Source organism: Diadema antillarum, unplaced genomic scaffold (genome assembly GCF_040938485.1).
Source record: "Diadema antillarum isolate AM-2024a unplaced genomic scaffold, OU_Dant_1.0 seq00002176_RagTag, whole genome shotgun sequence".
NCBI lineage: Eukaryota > Metazoa > Echinodermata > Echinoidea > Diadematoida > Diadematidae > Diadema > Diadema antillarum.
Genome location: NW_027272814.1, coordinates 162532 through 187730, shown reverse-complemented (window position 1 = coordinate 187730; position 25199 = coordinate 162532). Strand labels below are relative to the sequence as shown.

The window sequence follows — 25199 nt, the reverse complement described above, 5'->3', positions numbered from 1 at the left end:
ATGGACAATCCGTTCAAAAGTTATGAATTTCTGAAGTTTCTGCTCAGTCACTGCTGGATGAGAAGACGACTATCAGATTGTGACGTCACATGCGTAGAACGATATAAAGAAACTATGAAGAAAATATTTTCATGTTTCTTGCATAATAGAAGAACACTCGACTTGCCTCTTTCAGAAGGCAGGGGGAATAATATGTGACCCGCTACAACAAAAGGATCCGAAAGTCGGGGGAGGACAATTTTCTGAAAATTGCATGACAATTTTGCCTTACTCTTCTTCTTTAATTTCATATTGAGCATAACTCATAAAAGTAATCGGTTGTGGAGATATCGATGATTTTATTAGCGCATGTCAAGTGGTTGAGGAAATCAGAGTTTTGAGAAAAACGCCTTCAAAGTTTTCCTTCCGACGCTATTATGATCAAATGGAGGCGAGACAGTTTTCACCGCTTGACAATAGAAGGCATGCTCCTAGTGACCTCCACGATGTTCATTCAAGCTTAGCGCCAGCGGTCCACGCAGGACCAATCAGTAATCAGGATGCAACGCACTGACTAATAAGATCACTCCCTCGTTGCTAGGGGCGGAGTCTACCTTCGGTGCTAAATCCAAATCATCGGACACGTTTCTGTTACGTTGAAAGTTGGAAAATCATCGCCCAGAAAAACCATGATTTCTTGCCTTTCCTTTGATCATTTAGCTTCGAAATTTCGGCGGATGATAGACAAAACATTAGTTTACATAAGGATGCCAAAATTAGAAATCGGATTGTTTTGACCGAATTTGATAATGTGACTTCAAACTCCATTTTCGCGGCTCGGCCGTCAGCGACTTTAGGATCCTTTTGTTGTAGCAGGTCACATATTATCCTTAACATACGTCAGTGACAGGTCGAGGAAATGTGAACTTTTTTCAAAAAATAAAGTTTTGTGAAATTCTCATTATATTTTCCTTATATCGTTCTACGCATGTGACATCACACACTGTAGTAGTCTTCTCACCCAGCAGTGACTGCGCAGATACTTTAAAAATCTGTAACTTTTGAATGCATTGTCTGATTTTCCCCAAACTTTCACTGATGTGTTCTACTAAGTATTGCTGCATTCACTCAATCCACATGTCTATGAAGGTGGACTTGTCCTTTAAAGATTTCCTAGAGTGGGGGATACCATGGGAGTGGGAAGGCTGGTCCGGCTCGGATATATTCGAGAATCCCCGTAGTGAAATGTGTACAGCTTTATCACTGATCTCTATGTAAGTAAACACACTTCCAAAAAATCTCCACTGGAGTCGACCGTTTCTGATGAGCATACGCTTCAATGTCCACATTCGCTTTTTTGACCACTACTATTTGTGGTTTTCGAATGTACCCCAGTGGGCAGCGAATGGATTTGGCCACCCTTGAATCCCAACACTACTGGGTTTTTATTTTGCTATAACATGCATTTAGACACCTGTCTGAGTATAAGGACTAATCATCAGCAGGTTAAAGATAAAACATAATTTCCTTACACCTGCAAAAACTTGTCAATATTTGCTCAAAAATGGACACATATGTGTAAGAAATGTGGAAGATATGCTGTGACATTAAACATGATTTCAGTTGGGCTATGATAAAAGTGAGAAATATTAGTTAAAAAGGTACTGCAACAGTATCGCAATCGGAGAACATATCTGATCGTGGTTACTACATAGTATTTTATAATTGACCACAAATGGGTCTTAAAGTAGTATCCATCAATCTTTTCGACAAGAATGAATCACATGCAGATTGTTGGGACATACTACTGCTAAGGCACTATCGATGACATAATATTAAATGGGTTAGTCAAATACTGGTTAGTGATTGGCTAAACACAGTCACATGATGGAGGCACATTGGTTTTGTTCACCCATGGGCAGAACATTTTTGTAATGTTCTCCCATGGGAAAACATTATCACGTAACAAATGACAAACGATACCAAACGATTGAACAATCATAGTTTTCATGTAATCGATGGGATAAATTTGCCTATTCCATACAATGTGAAAAAGCAGATTTGACTAACCCATATAACAGATGATGACTTTTGTTGTCGGTAACATGTACCAAATGTTCCCTCCCCCGCCAGTCATCATCTAGATAATGTTCTATCTACCCACTCACAACTTAACAGGAAGGGTGCTTATTAGGAATGAAAGTCGGGTACTCTAATCTAAATTATTTTAAACTTTTGATCACAAAATACTCCAAAGCAACTCATCCTGGCAAATCGCGTCAGCCAGATAAGTTTCTCAGGAGACCATTTTGATATATTGCAAACAAATTCCAAATGGTGGGAGGTGAATATTTAGCCCTTCTGAGAACCATGTTTTACCTTTAGGTTATTGTTGAATTACTCTTGTTATCCTTTGTATTTTGTTCTTGTGTGCTGTTTCTGTAAACTGCATATCTAGATTCCTCTCTTGTGGCCTTTTTATGCCTCCACCACGAAGTGGTGCCGGAGGCATTATGTTTTCGGGTTGTCCGTCCGTCCGTCCTTCCGTCCGTCCGTAATTAATTTTGTGGACAGCGTAACTATCAAAACCTTTTAAGGTATCCTAATGAAACTTGGCATGCATGTGTATTAGGGGGTGAAGTTGTGCCTATCAACTTTTGGGTGCACATGCTCAAGGTCAAAAGGTCAAGGTCAAATACATAAAATTTCACTATTTCCATCATATCTATGCAATGCCTGAAGATATTTTCTTGAAACTTAGTGTATACATGTATTACCCAATTAAAATTCTGTGGTGAAAGTTTGGGTCATGAGGTCAAAGGTCAAAAGGTCAAGTAAAAATATTAAAACTTCACTTTTTTCTCCGTACCTTGGAAATTGTTCAAGGTATCTTCATGAAACAAAGTTTATATACATGTACTGACTGGCAGTGATTATCTAGAGAATTTAGGGTTCATGGGGTCAGGGGTCAAAGGTCAAGGGCAACACTTCAAAATTTTACTATTTTGCTCATGTTTATGCAATGCCAGCAGGATTATTTTTTTTACACTTGGTGTATGGATGTACTGTAAAACATGATATATTCGCGGCATGAATTTTTCGCGAATTGGAGCCGACAGCCTTTTTTGCGGCATGAACTTTTCGCGAACTGCCACTGGCATTCAATGCATATAGTGTCGACAAGAACTTTCGCTTGCATTTTAATTTCGCGAATCTTGGCGCTTGCGAAATTCGCGAAATTAAAATGCACGCGAACATTCCTTGTTTTACAGTATAACCTAATAGAGATTCTCTTGAAAGTTTTTTTTTTTTTTTTGCCTCAGAGGTCAAAAGGTCAAAGATCAAGTGAAAGTGCTAAACTAACTTTTTCCTCCATATCCTGGAAGTGCTTCAAGTTATCTTGAAACTTACTACATGTTTATGCATGTTCTGCCCGACAGTGATTATCTTGTGAATTTTAGGGTCAAAGGCCAGATGAAAATGGTAACAATTTACTAGACTATTCAATACAGAAATTGCACTTTTTCTCCATACTTTGAAAATTATGTAACATAAACGTATGAATGGGTCAAAGTCAAGTTAAAGTCCTTAAATCCCCAAATACATGCTCTCCTATTCATCCAATTAAACCTAGGTCAAGGAAGGTGAACATTCAACACATTTGTGACAAACTTGTCAGTTTAATATTTTGCCAATTTTGTGAAAATGTAATCACACATTGTCCACATGCACTAGACCTATTAGGAGAATCATGCATTATGGCGGAGGCATACCAGTCGCCATAGCGACATTTCTAGTTTAGATTTTTTTTAAAAATCATGTTGCCTTTGTGTATGACATTTCTTCCTTTATGTTGTTTTTAACTTTAAATCTTAGATTTTATTGACAATCATACAGCAGTTTGCATGGTTCTGTCACCTACATTGGTTGTGCCAACTTGATATTCTAAATGTGTACTGGTGTTGCATCTTTCTGTTTTGATTTTGTTTTGCCGATTTTGTTTTTGCTTTTAGTTTGTTTTTTTTTGTGTGGAAAAAACAACAACATTAAATTGTGAGTGAAGAACATCCTTATTTCATGTAGCATTGATTTTTAATTTTGACCAGGTTTGATGACGTTGTGACAGGGGGAGACAGCATCTTTCAAGATAGCTTTTACATCGCAGAGGAATTCCAGAAACGCTACCCAGAGCTCTTTGAGGTGCTGACCAGAGTACCTGCCACTTTCAAGAAGTTTCACTTTGAGAGGTGAGCTGGTTACCATGGTGAATTTAGCTTCTCAAAGATGGCATAAATACTATTTGCAGATATAGATCGAGGGGGGGGGGGGAGACAGAACTAGTTATATAAGGAGTGGAGCACATACAGAAACAAAAGTAGATCAATCCCACCTGTCGGATTTTACTTTGTTTGGTTTCTAAGGAGCTCACAATCAAATTTTTGTCTGCATAAACTTCCTGTTAAGTGGAAGTCTCTTCTTAAAGCTTTACTAGTCAACCCAAACGTTCTCAAGACTGAGGTTAATTCACTTCCATTCAAGTTCATTTCTTTACTTGGTTGCATAATAAAAACTTTGTTCAGGTATTGCCAGCGATTGAAAACAGAAGGTAGAAAAGGTGTGAAGTGACATTGTATGACCATTGCACCAAAAGCAACAGTATGAGATTACCCAAGTTGGCCTAAATATACACAACATGTTTGATTTTGATTACTGGCAGAAGTGAGAGGTAAGAAGAAAGATCTAAGACTAAGAGTATCAGAAATTGGTAAAAACTAGAACACTGACTGCTAATGTTCAAGTCAAATTTCTGGTATTATTACTACTTCTGCCTTTACAAGTGACAAAGTGACAAAGCTCCTAAACTATGGAATCTTTAGAAATCATCTTCTTTAGAACCAGAAGTGATAAACAAAGTTTGTGTTACAAGTAAGTATATTGGTGACTGCAGTATCAAGTCTGCAGTTTTTTGTTGTTGTTGTTGGTTTTTTTGTGAGTTTTTTTTTGGGGGGGGGGGGATGGGAGACCAAATTAGGGTCTAATTTGCACATTTTCTTTTTCTTGAAAACACTTCAAATCTGTCACCAAACTTGGCAGGCATTATCACTAGAGTTACGATTAATACAAGGACCCCAGAAACCCCTATTAGAGAATCTATTAAAAAAAGAGTCTTGTTTAAAACTAGAAATATTCTGATTTAATACATTAGTTAATGCACTTTCAATGTTATTTGTGGTAGATCCAGGGATCAGGCGGGCCCTTTTTCAGGCCACTTTTCACTTTTTGAGCTTTGCTCTTTTTTTTCCCTTTTTTTTTTCTTTTTTTTTTAAAGCTACATAATACAATTTTCTAAATACACTGCACTTGGAAGGTATTTTAACCGGTGTGATAGAATATACAAATGGACATCATACCCCACTAGAGGCCCTCAAAGCTGCCCCACCCCCAAGTTTGATATGTTCTCAGGTAACGCCATATATCTAGCGAGTCTAAATCTTCGCGAATCGGGACTTCCCGACGATTTCACGAGTGGTTAAATTCGTGATTGTGGAGTACTATACTGAACGGAGAAATGTACATTTACAATTGTATATGTGTGCGTCACATTCATATCGGGATCAGAGTCATTGTTTTCGCGAATAGCATCTGACTCGCGAAATTCGCGAAAATAAAAACCTCGCGAAATATTTGGCGTATACAGTAATAGTCTGCAAGAATGCATGCAAGGTGAACTTGTGTTTCTCTGGTGAGGGCCAGACCCCTGGGTCTCTTGTTTTTGGTTGGCACCAGTCCATTGTTCATGTCTCATGAAAAATAAAAAAATAAAAAAAAAATAAATAAGTTTCTTCCTCTCCCCCATATTCTAGTATGAGTGGCTTCACCTTCTGATATATACATATATTTCTTTTATTTCAGCATATTGCTTTAAGAATTACATGAAAGTTTATCCATTATCTGGATCTTGCTTGAAGAATGCACGTAGTTAATTCATTGAAACTCATGTTTGTAACTTTCTCTGAGCAAAAAAAAAGAAAAAGAAAAGAAAAAAAAGTGGTAGTTAATTTCAGAATTGATAAATCTCTCTCATAAAAGTTGATCCTTCTCCTTTCCTCATCATGTTTTGTTGTCCCCCCCCCCCCCCCCCCCCCCCCCAATGACCAAGGTTTTGTAAGTCATTTGACTGCTATGGGAAGGTCACATATTGTTTGTTGTTCTTTATCTGTAAGTTACTGCTTTCCTGCCTCGCTGGATCAACAGATTTCAAAAAGGAAGGACATTCTCACATGCATCATTTGTCTACCTAGTCTAATAGGTGTCAACTCAGCTCTGGTTGCAGCACCTTTAAAGGAGACCTCCGGATGATTTTCAGACTTGTACATTTGAACACCAATAATCGGTTATACTGAGTACAGAGTTTCAGAATTTCTAGTGATTGGGAGAGGAATAAGAATGTTTTCAAAATCTATAACAGATCACAAAGAGCAAGGATGATGACATGGCAGATTCACCTTAAGAATGCATGAGTGTTGGTTCAAGGAAGCAAAACAAAAGAAGAACACATGCATGAATTCTACACAGGTGAACTTGTTAAGCAAGCAGTATATTGTAGTGGAATTACACTGCTACATTTCTGAAAAATATGAGCCTCCTATGTCATTGTCATCATCTTTGTTCAGAGTAATTTGTTTCGGGTATTTTTTACAGTATTGGTTTATCTGCTCAAGGACCACAATAAATTCCACACATCTATATATGGAGCTGCTGATTTAATAACAACGAATCATCTGGACTTCCCCTTTTGTGACTGTTAACAGCTGGATAAAATCTGCAGTGTCTGCTATGCCAAGTATATCTAAACTCAGGTTGCAATACTTTTGATACTGTAAATGGATGTAATAAAGCTGTTGCAGTGCTCACTATGCTAAGTACAACGTGTAAGTCTAAACTCTGGTTGCAATACTTTTGATACTGTGAACGGCTGTAATAAAGTTGTTACAGTGCTCACTATGCTAAATATGTCTCAACTTAGGTTGCAAAACCTTTAATACTGTAAGCAGCTGTAATAAAGTCTGTGCCAAGCTTGAAAGAAGGACGTCTTCAATTCTGTGTTTTTCTTTTCTTACCACAGAGCAAATCCAGCTGCTTACATCTATCAGAGGCCCCACATAAACGTGAACAGATATAATCAGGTTAGTGAGCTGTAAGTTAAAAATCCCATTGACGCAAAGCCCCATCGTATGAAAGCAATGCTGTTATAGAGTGCGCGGCCCAATACTGTGAAATCATTTTTACACTTTAATGATGAAACCCGCGATCGAAATTTATCATGGGTAATAGAAAGGTAAGTTGAATTGAAATTGAATTTAGGTAACTCAAGCCCATGTTCAATGTGACTTTAGTAAACAGATCGAAATGAAATGAATGAAAATAGGTTAGGCATGTAAAAATGAAAAATATGGAAATTTACATGTACTTGCCCAATTGGGCAAGTAAAATTTTGATTGGAAAAAAAAAAAAAACAGATCCCAAAAGCAAGCCAGTTATGTGTAGAATTTGTTGAAATTAAAAAGCCAGTTTTATCTGAAAAAGCAAAGCTCACACGATCACTAACAAGTCCAGGAAACAGCAAGCATATCGCGCAAATATTGTATGGGTAAGGAGTGCAGACAGTGCATGAGTGTTGATGGCCCAAAATAGCAGCATTTTGTACCAATCAGCTATCTTGATGTCTGTGCAGCTAGTGACAGAGCAGACTGAAAATGTGAACTGGATATTGAGATATTACGACAACGCAAGTGTGTGCGAACATGTTGTGTATGCAGGGCAATCGCTTTACGACTTGGCTGAGATTGGTATGAACACAACGATCGGGTGATCAGGAAATCAAAAAAGTTAATGAGAGGAAGAAATTAAATTGATTGCCATTGTTGTTCTCTGTTGATGTGTAGTTATAAGATTTAAACAGTAAATCATTCAATCGTATGTGTCAATTTGTTTTCTGTGTTGATGATCACTAACAATGTACATATTTTACATCTTCCTCTTTTTTTTCTCTTCCTCATAGCACTGGTGATTTGAATCTCATAGTGTTTTATGTGTTCAAGTATATTCCAATATAGACACCATACTGAAAGTCAATGATTAGTAGATTATTTCTAATCACAATCATGGACATCAAAACCAGCAAGGCACCCTCCTCTTTAACATTTTCCTTTTAAATAGCAAAAGAAAAAATAATGAAAGATATTTTTACAGACTTTTGGGAGATGTCCATAAGAATCATCATAATGCTCATCTTTGTATTTTTGTTTCACTTTTTTGGGCAAAATACTTAGATTCCTAATAAATCACAGTTCGTGCAACCCCAGATCAACAATAATAAACTTCAAATATGCTATGAAAAGAATTTTCACAAGTTATGTCAGTCGTATGATTGTTTAATATACCGTAAAAGCTGTTTTTTCACGAGGGTTTTATTTTCATGAATTTCTGGAATCACTAAAAACACATGAAAACATCACCATGTACAGTAAATTGACGGAGCAAGCGCCTTGGTGTCAAGTCGTGAAAACAACATGTTGCTTATATGTCTGTGACCGCATTTGTGAAAATATCTGTACACAAAAATAACAGCATTTGCAGTATTTTGGGGTTCCAGTGGTGTGTCATCATGCCTTGTCTTGAAATAAATGGGTCTAGACAGGCACAGAGTGATCTCTTTGAGCAGTAAACAATGAACAGAGACACACGTTGAAAGCTGCTAGCGTTTATCAATGATCTGTCTGATACAAAGAATAAATGTCATTTGTCACCCTGCACTTTTCACAAAACACAACTTGAAAACATGTCAGACTGTCACTGAGATGACTGTAAAAAATATGCCAACGCAATTGCTTCATGTTCACCCTACAAATTTTGTTCTGTCATTGTGGAAATATTGTGGTTACATTTTTTTTTTTTTGGTATTGCATTGTTAGGTACTGCACATGTATACTGTAGGTTTGCTTGTAACCTTATCTGCAACCACAGTGGATTATTGTTTGTTGGTTTTTTGTTGGGGTTTTTCTATAGAAGTGTTCAGAGGTTCCATAGGACCTCTTTGTTTTTGGATATCTCAGCCATTTCAGAAGTGATTTTCATCAAAAATATTGTGATAACTTTAAGTCTTTGTAAAATTGTGTGCTCTTTAATATTTCATAAACCTGGTAAATGATTTCTAATTACCTTGCAAAAAATTAAAACCTGAATCCCCATCTCAGCCAAATCTATACCATCCCTTTAAAATGAAACCTTAAAAGGGCTTCCTGTATTATACACTGGTCATTTCCTCTGACTGTGGGAATTGGTTCTTGGAAAAAGATGGTGTAAATGACAACAAAATATTTCCTAGTGGTGTTGCAGAAGTAAACATAGTGGAGATAGGCAAGTAGAACCTGATCTCACTTGCAGCACTGTTTTTCTACAATTATCAACTCTAATGTTGCACAGATTATTTTTGAGCAGAGATGAATGTCCACAATGCCCAGCTGACTCATATAACAATTACATTGTTTTGAGGCATTCTCTACACAATAAATTAGTCAGTACCCACAAGGAATGGGTCTGGACTTAAGACAAACTAGATGACTTCTGTGAGAAACCGGATGCGATACCACAGTATTGCCACTGGCTGTCAACGTCTTGTTGAAACATGATCTGTGGTTTGACCATTCAAACCAGTGGTCAGATCAGTCGGACACGTTCCTCCCTGATTAGATTCTGTTGGGATTCCCAGTCAAGTATGCAACACTCAGTTCAGCCCATTTGAGACTGTCAGAGGCTACATCAGGAAGTGAAACAACCACTTTGGTCAGAAGCAAAGAAAATCCCCCATCCTCAAAAGAAGGAAGAAAGAAGTATGTTTGTTTGTATGCATGTGTGTGTAGGTTAACATGTAGTATGAATTAAACGCTCTATACTGTAAAACCAGAAATGTTCGTGTGCAATTTAATTTCAAAAATTTTGCAAGGGCAAAGATTCACGAAATATGTATAAATACATATATTTATATATATATGTATATATATATATATATATATATATATATATATATATATATATATATATGACATACATATAGCATCCACAGTACGTATACATGAGGATCATTCTTGGTCGTTTAATTTGCATATATGTGAAGTCAACCACTATATGTGTATCTTTCCCAAGTAGGATGATTTTGCCATGCTGTTATAAATTTGTCACTATGTTAGGATTGTTATGTTTGTTATGATTCAAACAGGTTAAATTTTGACCATTTACACCTCTTTTAATGACTTTTAGATTATTCATATTATAACTCTCTCAAAATTGAGGTCATTTCCTTTTTTCCCCTCTGTGTACTGTATGTACCATATGTTTAGCGAGTCTAATTTTCTCAACAATAGAGCGAGTTGTTAAATTCTCAATGATGGAGTACAGAAATTATCATCTACTTTGTTCATATACTGTATACTGCTTTCCAGTACATGTACGCATTCATGCTGCATTCGTGTTTGGATTAGAGTTATTTTTGTGTGTGTGTTGCTGAATTTGCCAAAAAATACAAAGCTGGCAAAATTTGTAAAGATAAAAACCTCACAGAATATGTGGTGTATGCAGTATCACTGAAGCATTCCCTTTTATCGGATCTTGTTGGTGATGAAAACAGTGAGCAGTGTGCTATCCTTACAAAAGTAAAAGGTAGGTTAGGCCCTACTTCTGGTTTCGCTACTGAACATAAGGCTGCAAATGACCATGTAATAAAGATGCGGGTTTGAATACGGAGATGAGTGTAATACGTTTAAAAGTGCTTTGCTCGCAAGGCCGTGACACAGTACATGTGTGATATATGTAGAGTAAGTTTTATGACTGTCCCCAATGTACCATCAGATGTTATGGACAGCCTTTACAACGGCTGGTAACGCCTTCTTTAATGAATGATTGATGGTGATTTAGCCAGCGCGATAGAAACCATATATGGTACCCACTCAAATGGATGGAAATGCACGATATGAGCAGCATATAGTCAGCTGTTCCTTTTTATATCACAGGATGTGTTTACAGCCCCCCTGGATCCCCCCCCCCCCCCCCATACCCTCAACAAAATCATTTAGGTTTTTCATCAGTGTTGGTTCAAGAGTATTGAATGTATAGAGGTTCAGCATACGATAGTCCAAATTGAAGAGTTTCACTGTTTGTTCAGTAACTAAAGATTTGAAAACAGTATGACAGCTACGACAGTATAGTTTGAATTTAGTACTAAATCCCAAATATCACTGTTAATTATTATAATCCAAGAGATCATGGAGCTACCGTGAAGACATATGTTTGGCATTGTTTCACTGACTATCCTGCTTTTGCGTAGGAACAATGAACCATGAACAGATGAGCATTTGAATCAGTGAGAACTAATGAAATTCATAATTTCAGAAGTTGTTATGTCAGATTTAGAATTTAGATTGACTTCGATGCTACGAGGGATCAGAACCATTACTGACTATTGGGCGAAAGCTTGGTAGTCTAGGGGATGTGATGCTTGTCTAGTAGTTGGGAGGTTGTTGGTTTGCTTTCCACCCATTATGTCTGATTGTACTGTATTGTTTACTTAATTTACTATAAATCATATTTTGTCAACTTGAACAGGGTGTGGACTGGCACTTCAAACTTTTCAAAGTGCAGCATATCTTTCCCAGGGTGTCAAAACCTCATATCTCAATTGGCATAAAATCAAACTCAAATTTGAATGTTGCTCATACTGATTTGAGTTCTGAGACGAAACAATTTTCGATGTAATCCAAAACAATGTCTCCATTCTTTGACATGAACATTGATGCTTTATGTTGTTTCAATGTTGCCAAATATGGAAAAAAAAGAGAATTTTGTCCCCTGAAGATTGCTGATTTTTAAGGTATGAGACCATGTTACCTCAAGGACAGTATGTACTAAATGTGCTTTCATTTGAAACAAATCTCTCTCATGTGTTATCTGCTGTTCTCAAACCTCTTGAGGACCATCATCTGTGAATACCAGCTGCATTGTATTCAAACACGTGGCCATAATCGGTGGCAACGTGTTCTCCCGATGACACCCATGAATAAATGTTCGTCTACAAACTACACATGTCTGCAAGCTCCCTCTTGCGATGATTCATGCCATGCATTATGTATAGAGACCTGTCAGCATATGGCAGTCGGTTGTACAGATGTTAAGAATGCTTAGGTACTTGTCATCAGTTTCGATCAGGATGAAGCTGTGAAAGCTTTCACTGTTGTTTTAATGAAAGTCGCAGCTATCAGGGGCAAAGCATCATTGCTTTCTGTAACAGGAAGATATGAGAGCCCCCTGGACTGGTGGTTATCACTTTGGAGGTGTTTTACAACAACCTTCGCAGGTACTTTATGTGTGAATCCTAGTCATGCTCAAGTTTAACTTGAGTAAATAAAGAAAAATCAGATTGATAAAATTGTAGAAGTTTCATCAAATTTGACAATTGATGGAATAGTATTTGGCGGCATGGAAGTTACAGTTTCACATGTTCAATAACCAAGAAATGATGTTGGTGGCAGCCAACCTCACAAGCAATGATGTCATATCATATTACAATTGTCATTTTCTTGTATTAAAAAAATAAATATTTTAAAAACGATATTTCTAATCAGATATTTATGAAGTGCAACTCTCCTCTACTCTGCACAAATGGATGCATCTTATTGAACTACTTCATTCCAAAACAAAACAAACACAAAACAATATAATGCAACTCTCTTACATGGCATGTCTGATTTTGTTGAAACCTTTAGCATAAGGTTCATCAACTTTATTTTTTTACTCAAAGCCAGGTCCACCATGACTGGCATGGTACTTGCAATAATGGTTACATGACACAGTCATCAATGCATGAGTTCATTTTTAACTCTCTTTAGGTCTTAAAGTTCTGTTTCACAATTGTAAAGACCCGAGTCATACATAAGTGCCCGAAAGTCATGCGCACCTTGCCACGAGGATTTTACCAGCACTTAAATGTACTAAGTCATGCATATAAGTGACTATTAAGCAGTGTCACTGTACGAATTGCCTGCCCGTATAAATAAAAAAAGAGAGTTAACCCATTGAGGATGAACTGATTTTGCTATCACATGTTTCCTGTAGACACCTGCCTGTGAATACTTGGTACTAGTCTTCAACAGGTCAAGGCCTTCTCTGTGAACATAAACAAAGAATTTCTGTAGTTGACTCAATGGTCAGAGTAGCATAATCCTACAAGCATGATTTTCCATTGCTTGTTTTATTGACCTGGTGTACATGTATGTTTGTTTTGTTTGCTTTTAACCCGTTGAAGATGAGTCCCGAGTATACTTGGGCAAGTGTCTGTGGGAAATGCATGTTGTAGCAAAATCAGCCTGTTCTCAACGGGTTATAGTGTGTTTTATGTGTATTATGTGTTTGTCTAGCTGATGAGAATCTATTTTTCACATTAATTTGATAGTTGCCAATTACAATTCCATTGTGCCACAACAGGGTAAACAGTAATTACAATACTCTTTGAAACTTCATTCTTCTATTTTAGTTAAAAAATGAAAGAAATAAAGTATAACTCATATCAATACAATTTGCATTGCATGGTGCTTTGGTGTGATTGTATATCATGCTGTGCTCAATAGTTATTATATGGAGATATACAGCACAGCTGTTTTCACTAAAACTACAAATTAGCTGCTTTATGGTGTGTAATCAAATATCATAAAAGTAGTTTACTGTGCAGGGAGATCAAGATTTCGAAGCTAGGTGGGCATTTGCTTCTTATGCATACACTTCATGAATAAAATGAATTTTGTACTTCTTGTCATTTGATGCACAGCTTTCAATTTTGAACCTGTATTTTTGTCATGGCCCAGTGATTAAGACTTGTATGCCCTTCCAGAGGAATGCAGCGAAACTAATCATAGATCATTGTAATAACATGTTTATAGTTTCATTTCAAAACTATCATGTTTGGTTAGTGGTAGATTGGTCATTGAAATTCTGTATCCAGATTATATATGTTGCTATACATTGGTATTGGATGAATAAATGATCGTAATTCAACTTGAACAAATCAATTTAGCATCATGCAGTGCTTGCTAGATTTTATATTTGATACAGTGTATTTGGTAAGCTGCAATATTTCACATGAGACATCCTAAGAGTAATGTCATTTCATGGTAGGTCGATGCTGTTATTCATGATATGTTTGGCCAGGTAGAATATAGTTATTGATTTTGATGCCCAAGTACAAGGAAATACAACTGGAAAATGATTCATGACCTTGTCCCTAACAATTGTGTCTTCTAACGAGACTGATATTTGACCCTTATTTTAACCAGTGAAATCATTAAGATTGCTGACAAAAGGTAAAAGTGATCACAGGATGGCTCATATTGGGCTCTATTGAATAATCTTTTTCTTTGGCTAAAGTTATGATTTCATTGATTGTAATGACATCCTTTCTTCTATCCATTGAAATTTGTGGGGTAGTCTTGAAAATTCATGGTGTAATGCAATTTCTAAGGTCTGTTTTGTGGCAACTACTATGGTAGCAGGAATGAGTGGGAGTGGGAATTCCCGACTAGAGCACTATTGCGCAATCCAATAAAGCCTTTGCATAGTTCAGTGTTCAGTTTGGTTAGACCATGGACTGCATCAAATGTGGTAGTACTTATTTTTCTTCAGGGGTGAGGAAGGAGGGTCTGTAAGCATTGCTAAAGAACAATGAACTGTGAGCACACGGTCCTATAGGGAGAAAAAATAGAAAAGTGCGAACAAAGGAATTTTGCCGACATTGCTATGAAGTGAAATAAATCAATCACTTGGCAGGGTCTCAGGAAGCTATACAGCTGGCCTGGAGTGAGCTAGGCAGAGGAGGATCGGTATTGTTCGGACTGGACAGGGTCATATCAATTGTGTGCATGCCTGTGTTACTATATTTAGATGAAGACATGATAAATCCAGTGGATGACAGTATCAACTGGACTTGAGCTGTATACAAAATGATAATTATCCAGGCGCCCTGAGTTCGAGGACATGATATAGACAGAAGGCATGGAAATCAGTCAAACATATGTCTTAATAGCGACCACATGTCTATAGCAGCTATATGTCTTAGCGACCCATGTCTATAGCAGCTACCTGCTGTATATGGCCACTAAAAGCAACTCCTTCTGAGAGATAAAGCATATTAAAGAACCTGTCTATAGCAGCCACCTGTCTATAGTGGCCATGCACTTATTTCATCTCCCTTGGGGGCCGCTTTTTAATTACTGTAAAGTGGAGAAAGTCACTACCTGAAAGTTCACTCACTATCATGTTTGTTCCAATTAGAACACCCCTAACCTAAAAGTCTGAGTGAAGTTGCTAAAAGTGATGACGTAGTAATGGGTTTAATATGTTGTCTCGTCATATTATACTAGTAGGTCAATAAAAGTACCAGTTTATGAGGCTCAGTTGCACTGAAATCTAAAATGTGCATAGATATATGGCATTGCTAGTGGTGGATGAAAGACTAGTTACAGATATTACAAGATCTATTATAGGCAGACAAGAAATCAGTCTTTAGTAAAGTGGCAGCCAGTTTTTGTCAGCACACAGACTGGGTGGTGGCATATCATGGCAAACACAGGTCCAATGTTAATCGATCCCCCACCCGTCAGCCCCCACTCAGGCAAATATTAGACAGGGTGTCTCTAAAAAAAGTAAACCCAACTTCAACAGCAAATTTTCAGAAAACTATAAAATGTTTGCACATTATTTTTTCATGGTTAGATAGTCCAATAAGTCCTCTATCCAATGATACCACGTAGGTTATGTAATTCTCATGCATGACTGAGCATGATTCAACTTAGTGAATGGGTGTGAAATCATCACTGTGGCAAGTTATTTCTTGCTATTGTCATGCATTCAGGGCATATTTGAAGTTAAATTTTTGTCACATGTTAGGCCTATAATTACATAACAACTTCAGCAAAGGTTGTTCCTGACACATTCACACTTCACATGCTTTCCAAACATGATACAGTTGACAATTGAGCAGAGAGTATTCCTGGTAACTCGATACCAGGAAACAAGAAGTTTCGTGGAAGTTCAAGAGGCTTTTCGGGTGCAGTTCCCCGACAGGCGGCCTCCAACAAAAAGAGCCATCTGGTACAATGTAAGAAAGTATGCTGATCACGGAACTTGCCACAGTGATGATTTCACATCCATTCACTAAGTTGAATCATGCTCAGTCATGCATGAGAGTTACATAACCTACGTGGTATCGTTGGACAGAGGACTTATTGGTCTATCTAACCATGAAAAAATTATGTGTAAATATTTTATAGTTTTCTGAAAATTTGCCGTTGAAGTTGGGTTTACTTTTTTTAGAGACACACTGTATAGCTCTAGGCCAACCAAACACAAGAATTATTGATTTTTGGATTGCATGCAGACATAGATTTTATTTGCAGCCATTCGGGGGAAAAGAAAGAATTGCATTGCCACAAGTGAAGCACTCTTTAGGGCTTTTTACACTTGTAAATTTTTGCTTAGCCCCGGACCAACGGTGGGGCTAAGGGGGGGCCTTAGCCCCACCGTTGGTACGGGACTATCCTTAGCCCACTTTCTGTTTACACTCGTTTTTGCCAAAGTGGGCTAGCCCCACCGATAGTACGGTACTATCTGGCCCTGCAAAATAGCAGGGGTTAGCACCGCAATTGCGGTGCTAGCACCGCAATTGCGGTGCCAAGCAAGTGAGTGTAAACAGAACGAAAAAATAATCCTGGGCTAAGCGACGGAGACGAAGTCCGACCTTCACTGACCAATCAGAAACGAGGTAATCAAGTGCTGCCGGTACGTGCGTGTACGTGTACAGTACACAGCGTAATTATGAATATTCATGTGGTTTGGAAAGTCCGGGGCTAAGAAATACGAGTGTAAAAAGGTTAGTTTTCTCCTTAGCCCCGGACAAGAGATAGTACGGGACTAATTGGCGAGTGTAAAAAGCTGAAAAAATTGGTACGGGACTAACGATAGTCCTGGGTCAGAGAAAGTCCGGGGTTAAGAAACACAAGTGTAAAAAGCCCTTTTATCTCCATACTGGGCATGCCAAAGCAATGATCCGCAGTATGACCTTAATAATCACCCTTACCCTGGCATATTGCACCTAGTTGAATTATTGTTTCTTTGTTTATATTTTATCCATTTTATATTCAATTGGATTTTCGCCTTGGGTTGTTGTTGCGTGCTGTTCACACACACTGCACAGGCAAATTAATCACAAGGATTTTTACAACAACCCAAGACAGACAAATTTTTCGTAGCAATGTAAATTGTGATAGTGATTTCTTGTGTGTCCACACTCGAGAATTAGTGTAAAACCTAAAATTTTTGCTTTATATTTCACTCCCAGCCAGGTAAGGTGAATTTCACATTCTTTTCTCTCTGCAGAATCGAAATATAAAGTAGTATTACATATCATACCAAGTAAAAATTCTGCCTGCTTTCATTTTTGTGTTAGTTTCATGTCACATAAAATGCACAAAAACATTTACTCTCTGTTTTTGCATTGCATTGCCAAAACTGAGCTTTAACCCACTGTTAATTTGAGGTGGGTGTGAACAGGTCGTCTAACAACAAGACTGCACGGAAGTGGGTGTGTCGATTGAAGGATGTAGGTTAATATTAAAGACAGGCTGAAATGCCAATCTGCTATTTAGGTTACTTTGGCGTAGGCCCAAATGCAGTAACAGATGAGGGTATATAAATTTCATAGAAATCTGTGGAAAGTTGAGATATATGGTTAGATGTATTAACTTTCGCAGTTTTGTGTTGATCCCAGCAGTGCACACAACATCTGCCATTTTTCTGGGCATGTTTACTTGGACTTGCATTGTTCAATTGTACATTTTTATAAGACAGTGCCATAGTTGAAAATAGAATAGAAAATTGAATATGAAGGAGAAATAGCTATGAGGAATGATCCAATTTTTATTCAGTGGGGTAAAAAAGGAAGAGAAAGTGGATAAATTTAACCTAAACTTTACAAATTCATAACTGCTTTACAGATCGTCTGACAGAATATGTTTATCTTAGTTCTGAGAGAATTGAATCATGGTAATTGTTCTTTGAAGAAAGAAAAAGGAAGAGGAGCTTGGTGAAAGAAACATTGTGATCGAGAGGAATGGAAAAAAAAACCAGACACCGTCTGGGCAGGGAGGTGTCTCTCTCACACCTCCCTGGTCTGGGTGATGTCAGAGGGAAGACAATTATTGGCAGTAACCTTATCTCCAGTACCAGCAAGTATTTCATTCTTACCCGAGACAAGTCTGAGGTATGCCATGTCACTGCCTGTATTGCACGATACCCATGTGAGAAGAGGATCACATAAAATTACATTGACACGACATTCTTAAGCTTAAAGTTAAACTCAAAGTTTCAAACATAGTTGATAAGCTCGGAGTATTCTCTGGACCATGTTGATGCACTCAAAGAGTAATAGCTATCTGAAAGATTACGCGATAAGAACCACAAGATTTCTCAGGGTGTCTGCCCTATTCATGAACTGCAAGGGTCCCCACTCAAATAGGTTGCCATCGAGTGAATAGGATAATTGACAAACTCAAAATTTAGCATGTCCTCTAAGTGAACCTTATTCCCCCTCGGCTTCAGGTCAACCTTCAGAGCATGTTGTACACTACTGTATCATTGCACCAGGATCAGGTTTATCACTAGTACTCCATGTATGTATTTCTCCCGCTTATGTGGTTTTAATCATTAAAGTGGGACTCTTGTCCAAAGTTCAGTCTGTAAGATCAGGTGTCTTGTGGATGGGTGTCATAGTTTAGGGGGCAAGATCTTATCAGTGAATAGCTACCATCGATGATTAGCCACCTGTGAACGTATCTAATAATAGAGAGAAGGCGGAGAAGATAGCACCGTTTGGCAGCGATCAGGGCATGAAATGGAAGAGAGGAAGCAGAGGGCGTTGTGGATCGATGCCCCAAAGTTTAAGAAGTGGGAAAGAGCAGTTAACCCTTTGTGTGCTCTGACTGCTAATCAACACAGATAACACTAGCATTATGCACACTGTCCAAAGTCCATGGCACAGAAAGGGTTAAAGGCAAGGGAGAGCACATAAAATGCCAGAAACCATATTTTTGTAGCCTCTGTCTTCAGACATTTTTTGCTACTCAGATCATTGGATCCCTTTGTTGTTAAAATGTATTATTATTATTATTTTTTTTTTTTTTGGGGGGGGGGGGGGGGCTTTGCTGGCAGATAATTAAGCAAAAGCCTCTGAATTGCTAAAAACGTTAGGCCTATATTACTGATTCTTAAGTAGTTGCCAATGTATTTTTGACATATGACAGGGACGTTCTTCTTTCTGAAAGTGGCAAATGTTAGAAGATTTATTTATATATCTATGTATATATTTATACATTTATATATTTGTATATCTATACATTTATATATTTATATATTCATATAGTTATATATTTGTTTATATATATAGTTATATATTTATATAGTTATATATTTATATACTCATATATTTACACATTTATTTATTTATTTTTCAAGAATGTATCCATTTCATCATATCCTTCTCCAATAATAGATAATGCAATGAAAGTCAATAGTACCAATTTAATGATGATAAAATCATTACTTCAGCTACAAATTGCCCAAAAGGCCTGATGGTGAGTTATGACAGTTCAAAGTAGAGCACTTTGCAGTGTAATGATTACAAAAAGTCAGCATTTATGATAGATGAGGGCAAGAAGTCAAGAGATATATTTATAGATAGATTGAAGAGAGAGAGTTGGGGGGATAGAAGGGTGCTTGCCTGGGAATTATTCATGAAGTTGAAAAATATTTGGTGGGAAATCCCATGCGTGGTTATTGGGAGAGATCAGGAGCAAACAGGTGACACACAATCATCAATGTGATGAGTTACCTGTCCGGGCCTGTCTTGGTCGGAGGCAATGAATCACAGGAACAAAAGGTGTTATAGAATGGGTAGCGAGAATTCTGCGATCTCATTGGTCGAGAACTGTGTGTGAATTTTCTACTGGCCACACGCTGACTCACAGTGGTAAACCTGTTATCACGCACTTGTAGCAAGAGTACGCGCACTTGTAACAAAGGTTCGCACACTAAGCAAGCGTTCGCGCACTCAGTATGAGATGCCTATTACCGGTGGCTGAAAAATCGTGCATCCAGTAATTACTGAATGCATGATTTGGGGGCATTCGTCCATGGCAAGCCAAAAGGAAATGCATCCAGTAAATTTGCCATCAGGGAACATGACCGAAAAATTGATTTTTGGTGAGAAAAGTGTCCTCATTCTATAACACACAGATGACACACATGTCTTTTCCTACATCAGTCATATGTGCAATTTAGCGTAAACCAACTCGGCTTCGCCTCATGGGTTAAGCATGCCATAGTTACCTTATGCACATAATTCCGACTGACGCATTGAGACCTGGGTTTTTTTTTTTGTGTATTGATAATTTCACAGCGTTGCTTTGTTGTTGTTTTTTTGTGTATTGATAATTTCACAGTGTTGCTTTGTTTTGTTTTTTGGTTTTGTGTTTGTTTGTTTGTTTTTTTGCTAGAAGACCCAATTCTTCCTACTGAATGTGTATTCTCTTTAAATGCTGAGGGCAGTTTAGTTACTACTGATGCTATGGGAGCAACAGCTTTGTAACAGACGGTCATTTATGATCATATTTTTGTTCTCTGGGGTGACAAAACCTTGTATTTCAAATTTTGGTGACAGTCACTTTTTTTTTTTGGGTGGGGGTAGGGGGATTAATTGTCAGATAATCAGTTGAGTGATGTGCTGTCCAAATCCTAGCTGTCTTACCCTCAAAATGAAGCCACCACGGCATGACACAGGATTGGTGATCCCACTTGATATAGTACTTTAGCTGCTTTTTTTTTTTTCACAAGGTTTTGCTGCCCCAACAGCAATTTGGTATATGTTTTGTAGTTGAGACTGTGTTATGAGTTTGGACCAATGACAAGTGATTTCTTGTTCTGCAGGTGGGGCAAAGTACATATCAATAATGATTGTATCACGTGTAACAGCAAGAAACGCTGAATACTTGTTTTTCTGTGTTTTCATGATCGCATCAAAAATACCTTTATTTAGTATGTTTTATATTTTTAGGCTCTGCTCAAGCTTACTGTTGTATGGCCACTGGGCATCTGTTTCTTTTATTCTAGTCTTTGTCAGAGGCCCTCTTGTTGCAGTACTTGCGAGAGAGGTGAGCAGATGGTGTTCACAAGAGGTGGAGTTAACCACCAATGAGTAGAAAGCTCCAATATGAGAGGGCGCTTTAGGGAGGACCTGTCCAAAGTTATTGACTACCCCTTTGAATTACTGAAGTTTGCTACCAACCAATCAGTAGATCTATAGAAAGAGGATTATAAATGCATATACAACGTTTCACACTGATGGCCATTAGACAAATGTAACAATTTCATTGGTTGAATTAATCTATCGGCTCAATAATATTCGTGTTTGCAGGTCTCAAAGGGCCCTCAGGCTGATGTGCTCGGCTGCAACAATTGTCCACGCTAACAATTGGGGTAGGATCTTTTAAAAGTTTAAGGGGTATAGTGGGAGGGGAGCATTCCATTGTCACAGGTAGATTGAGTGGCCCAGAGAAGCTGGCACGTAGGCTAACCCATACAATTCAGGGGGAATTCCAGGTGTATTGTTTTTAGTCTCGATCTGCTTTATAGGCGTGAGACTATCAACGCGTTGGATTCACGCAGTGGAGAATCTGTCAACCCTGGAAAAACAAATAACATTTAATGGATCCTTTTTTGAGATGTGAATGAAATAAACTTCACAAAGAATGTTTTAGATCATGAAGGAATGTGACAGTCTCATTTAAGATTATAGTGTATAATGTTATTTAATGCAGGTATCAAATGGATGAGCCTTGTATAACTTGGCTTGTGAAGCAGAGCTCTAGATCATGTTGTAATGCCTTTTGTTCAGTATCATATTGACAAAGATTCGAAGGCCACTTAGCCATTTCCTGCCAGCCATGCATTCCCTGGTAGATGATTCTTTGTTAAACTGTGATTATGTAGAGCTTCATTAGTCAGTGCTGGATGGACAGATACTCGTAATCTACAGATACTAGTGATGTCACTGCAATTTCCTGCAAAACAACCAATGTTCAGTAATATGTATTCTTGTTATTAACTTTATGTGGGGGCACTGTGGCATAGTGGATAAGACTCCCAACTTTCGATCGGATGACCCGAGTTTGATTCCTGCCCAGTGCTTACGTCCTTGGACAAGATGCTTTTACGCACCATGTCCCTCTCAACCCAGGTGTATAAATGGGTACCTGGCAGTGCTAGGGTAGTAGTAATGGCAGGGCCCTCTGATAGAGCAGTGGAAACACTGAAGAGGCTACCCTGGATAAACAAGACCTTATAATAATAACTTTTATTAAGTGGAGGTTTCTCAGTTAGTCCTAAATGTTGAATGGTAGATTTGTAATTTACCAGAATGGAAAATGTTCAAATATTTTTTTTTCAAGGTTCAATTCCAGGGATGCTGAGTATTTACTGTATTAAAGAAAAAAAAGGACTGCTCTATAGACTATAAACCATTGTTTTTGTAACATCATATATATTTTATATGTATATATTTTGCAGGGTTTTTGTTCTCATGAATTTCGTGGGTCTCATGCTTTTCACAAACACACAAAAATGCCAGCTCTGCCTCCAATGTGAATGTGATGTGCATACATGCATTTCTCTGCTCATTACTGTACTCCACAATCATGAATTCAACCACTGGCGAAATTGTCAGAAAGTCCCAGTTTGCAAAATATTGGACTTGCTAAATATATGGGGTATATAGTGTACTGTCATAAATTTAAGCTAGACCTTAGTGGGGAATTGCACACTGAAGACCTGCTGTTTGTGTAGCTCTAGCTTCATTCCAAGTTCCTTGTGTGCATCCTTGAGTATTATGTGTTCGCTTGTGCATATGTGGGAGTATATAATGCGAGTATAATGTTGAGGTAAAACGTGCATGCGTTACGATATAATTCTATGAGGGTGATTGATGGTGGAAGAATTTACTTCGCCCTCGCCAAGCAAGAGGATGTGGTTGTAATGAATGCTTGATGAGGCAGATGATTACTCTGGCTTGGTTTTCCCCAGTTATCTAGTGCCAGAAAAGAGAGCTCGCTTCAGATAGGTAAAAATTCATAGGATTTCACAGAAAAAAAAAGTAAAACAAAGGACCTTTGAAGATTTTTTGTGATTCTTGGCTACTCTCTCAATAATAGTCACTTTCTCTCGTATGCAGTCATTCTATCCACATACTATGGACTGCATCCGGAACGTGGGCTAGCTGTCTGTTCAGTCTGATTTCAAGTCCGCTCTAGTGGCATTTCGTCAAAAGACCAGGATGTACGTCCATTGACCATACTTTCTGCTCTCATTTGATTTACGTATATGGGTCATCCTTCGCTAAGTGTATATTTTTGGCCTTACAAATTATTGAAAGAAAAAATGTCTCAGAAATGGAAAATCTTTCATAAAGTGGGAAAATCACAATGAATGTTGACTTGATTTAATACGGGCGCAATCTTTATGGGGTGTTTCCTCATTTAAAATAACTTCCAATTTTTGTCTCGCCCACCGGAGGTGAAGGCGAGACTAAGGGATCCAAATGGCGTCGTCCGTCGTCCGTCCGTCGTCCATCACAAATGTTAAAGTTTACCTGCAAGACGCTCTTATGATGCATAACTTGGCAACTGTTACAGCAATGGCAGCCACACTTGGGTGATAGAAGTACTAGGGGTATCTTCATGTTATGGTGTTGTCGGAGGTCATGTGATGATGTCGAAGGTCATTTGAGGTCATATATTAAAGAGTTTGAGCAAGACTCTTTTCTATGTTAAAGTTTACCTGCAGGACTCTCTTTTGACAAATAACTTCACATAAGTTGCTTGGATTACAACCGAACTTGGGTCATAGATGCACTGGGGGTACCTTCATATTATGGTGCTGTTGGAGGTCACAGGATAAGGCCAAATGTCATTTGAGGTCCTACGTTAAAGTTTACTTGCAAGACTCTCTTATCACACGTAACTCGACACATGTTGCTACAATGGCAATCAAACTTGGATGATGGATGCACTGGGGGTACCTTCATGTTATGGTGCCGTAAGAAGTCACATGATAAGGTCAAAGGTCATTTGAGTTCATACGTTAAAGTTTACTTGCAAGACTGTCACAGACAGGGGTCAACGAACTTTTATGGCGCATTTTGATTATGGCTCATAACTTTTGATCCCTTTGTCTGTTTGTGACCAAACTTGGATGGTAGATGTCCCTTGGGGAGGTGAAGGTCATCACAAGGTCAAAGGTCACATACAGGGGTCAACGATCTTTAAGGGCCCAATGTTAAGTTTTTATGGCGCGTTTCCATTGTGGTTCAGAACTTTTGCTCCCTATGTCCGTTTGTGACCAAACTTGGACGGTAGATGTCCCTTGGGGAATCAAAGGTCATCACAAGGTCAAAGGTCACTGAAAGGGGTCAACAAATTTTTAGGGCCCATTGTTAAGTTTTTCTGGCACGTTTTGATTATGGCTCATAACTTTTGATCCCTTTGTCTGTTTGTGACCAAACTTGGATGGTATATATCCCTTGGGGAGTTGAAGGTCATCACAAGGTCAAAGGTCATAGGCGGGTCAATGAACTTCTGGGAGTTAGAAAAATATTAATTTCTTGTACGCGAATGGACGAGACACAATTTGGCACTTGCCTTGTTGAAGTAAGATTTATAGTTTCACTTGATGACACAGCTCAATCTTTAGATAAAAAGTTTACTTTCTCTAGCACCAAAGCCCCACCTCTTTGAAAAGAAGGAAAACGATGAGTTATCATTGGAGGAAAAAGGCAATACTGTGTATCCTCTGTTAATAGCTGTGCTTAGCCCAAAATATATCAAACCATGCAAGTTTAAGATTGTTTCTTTTTTTCTGAAGACTTTTTGACAAGCCATTCCATCAACCCATTTAAATTTGTATAGGCCTACTCATTACCTCTTATTATGGAAAACCAGATCTTAACAACCAGTACATGTAGTTGCTTTATGGAGCAAGGCTTTAAAAGGCAAACTTGTTCTGGTTATCGGAAA

General features: G+C 38.0%; 1 protein-coding gene across 1 annotated transcript in view; it reads left to right on the top strand.

Annotated features, from left to right (window-relative positions):
- Positions 1 to 25199, top strand: part of LOC139714152 (2-(trimethylamino)ethylphosphonate dioxygenase-like) — an 85773-nt gene that overhangs the window by 33057 nt on the left and 27517 nt on the right. Inside the window, exons 10-11 of the mRNA XM_071625871.1 lie at positions 4086 to 4226; positions 7106 to 7166. Of these exons, the coding sequence (XP_071481972.1) occupies positions 4086 to 4226; positions 7106 to 7166 (202 nt within the window). The remainder of the gene's footprint in view (positions 1 to 4085; positions 4227 to 7105; positions 7167 to 25199) is intronic.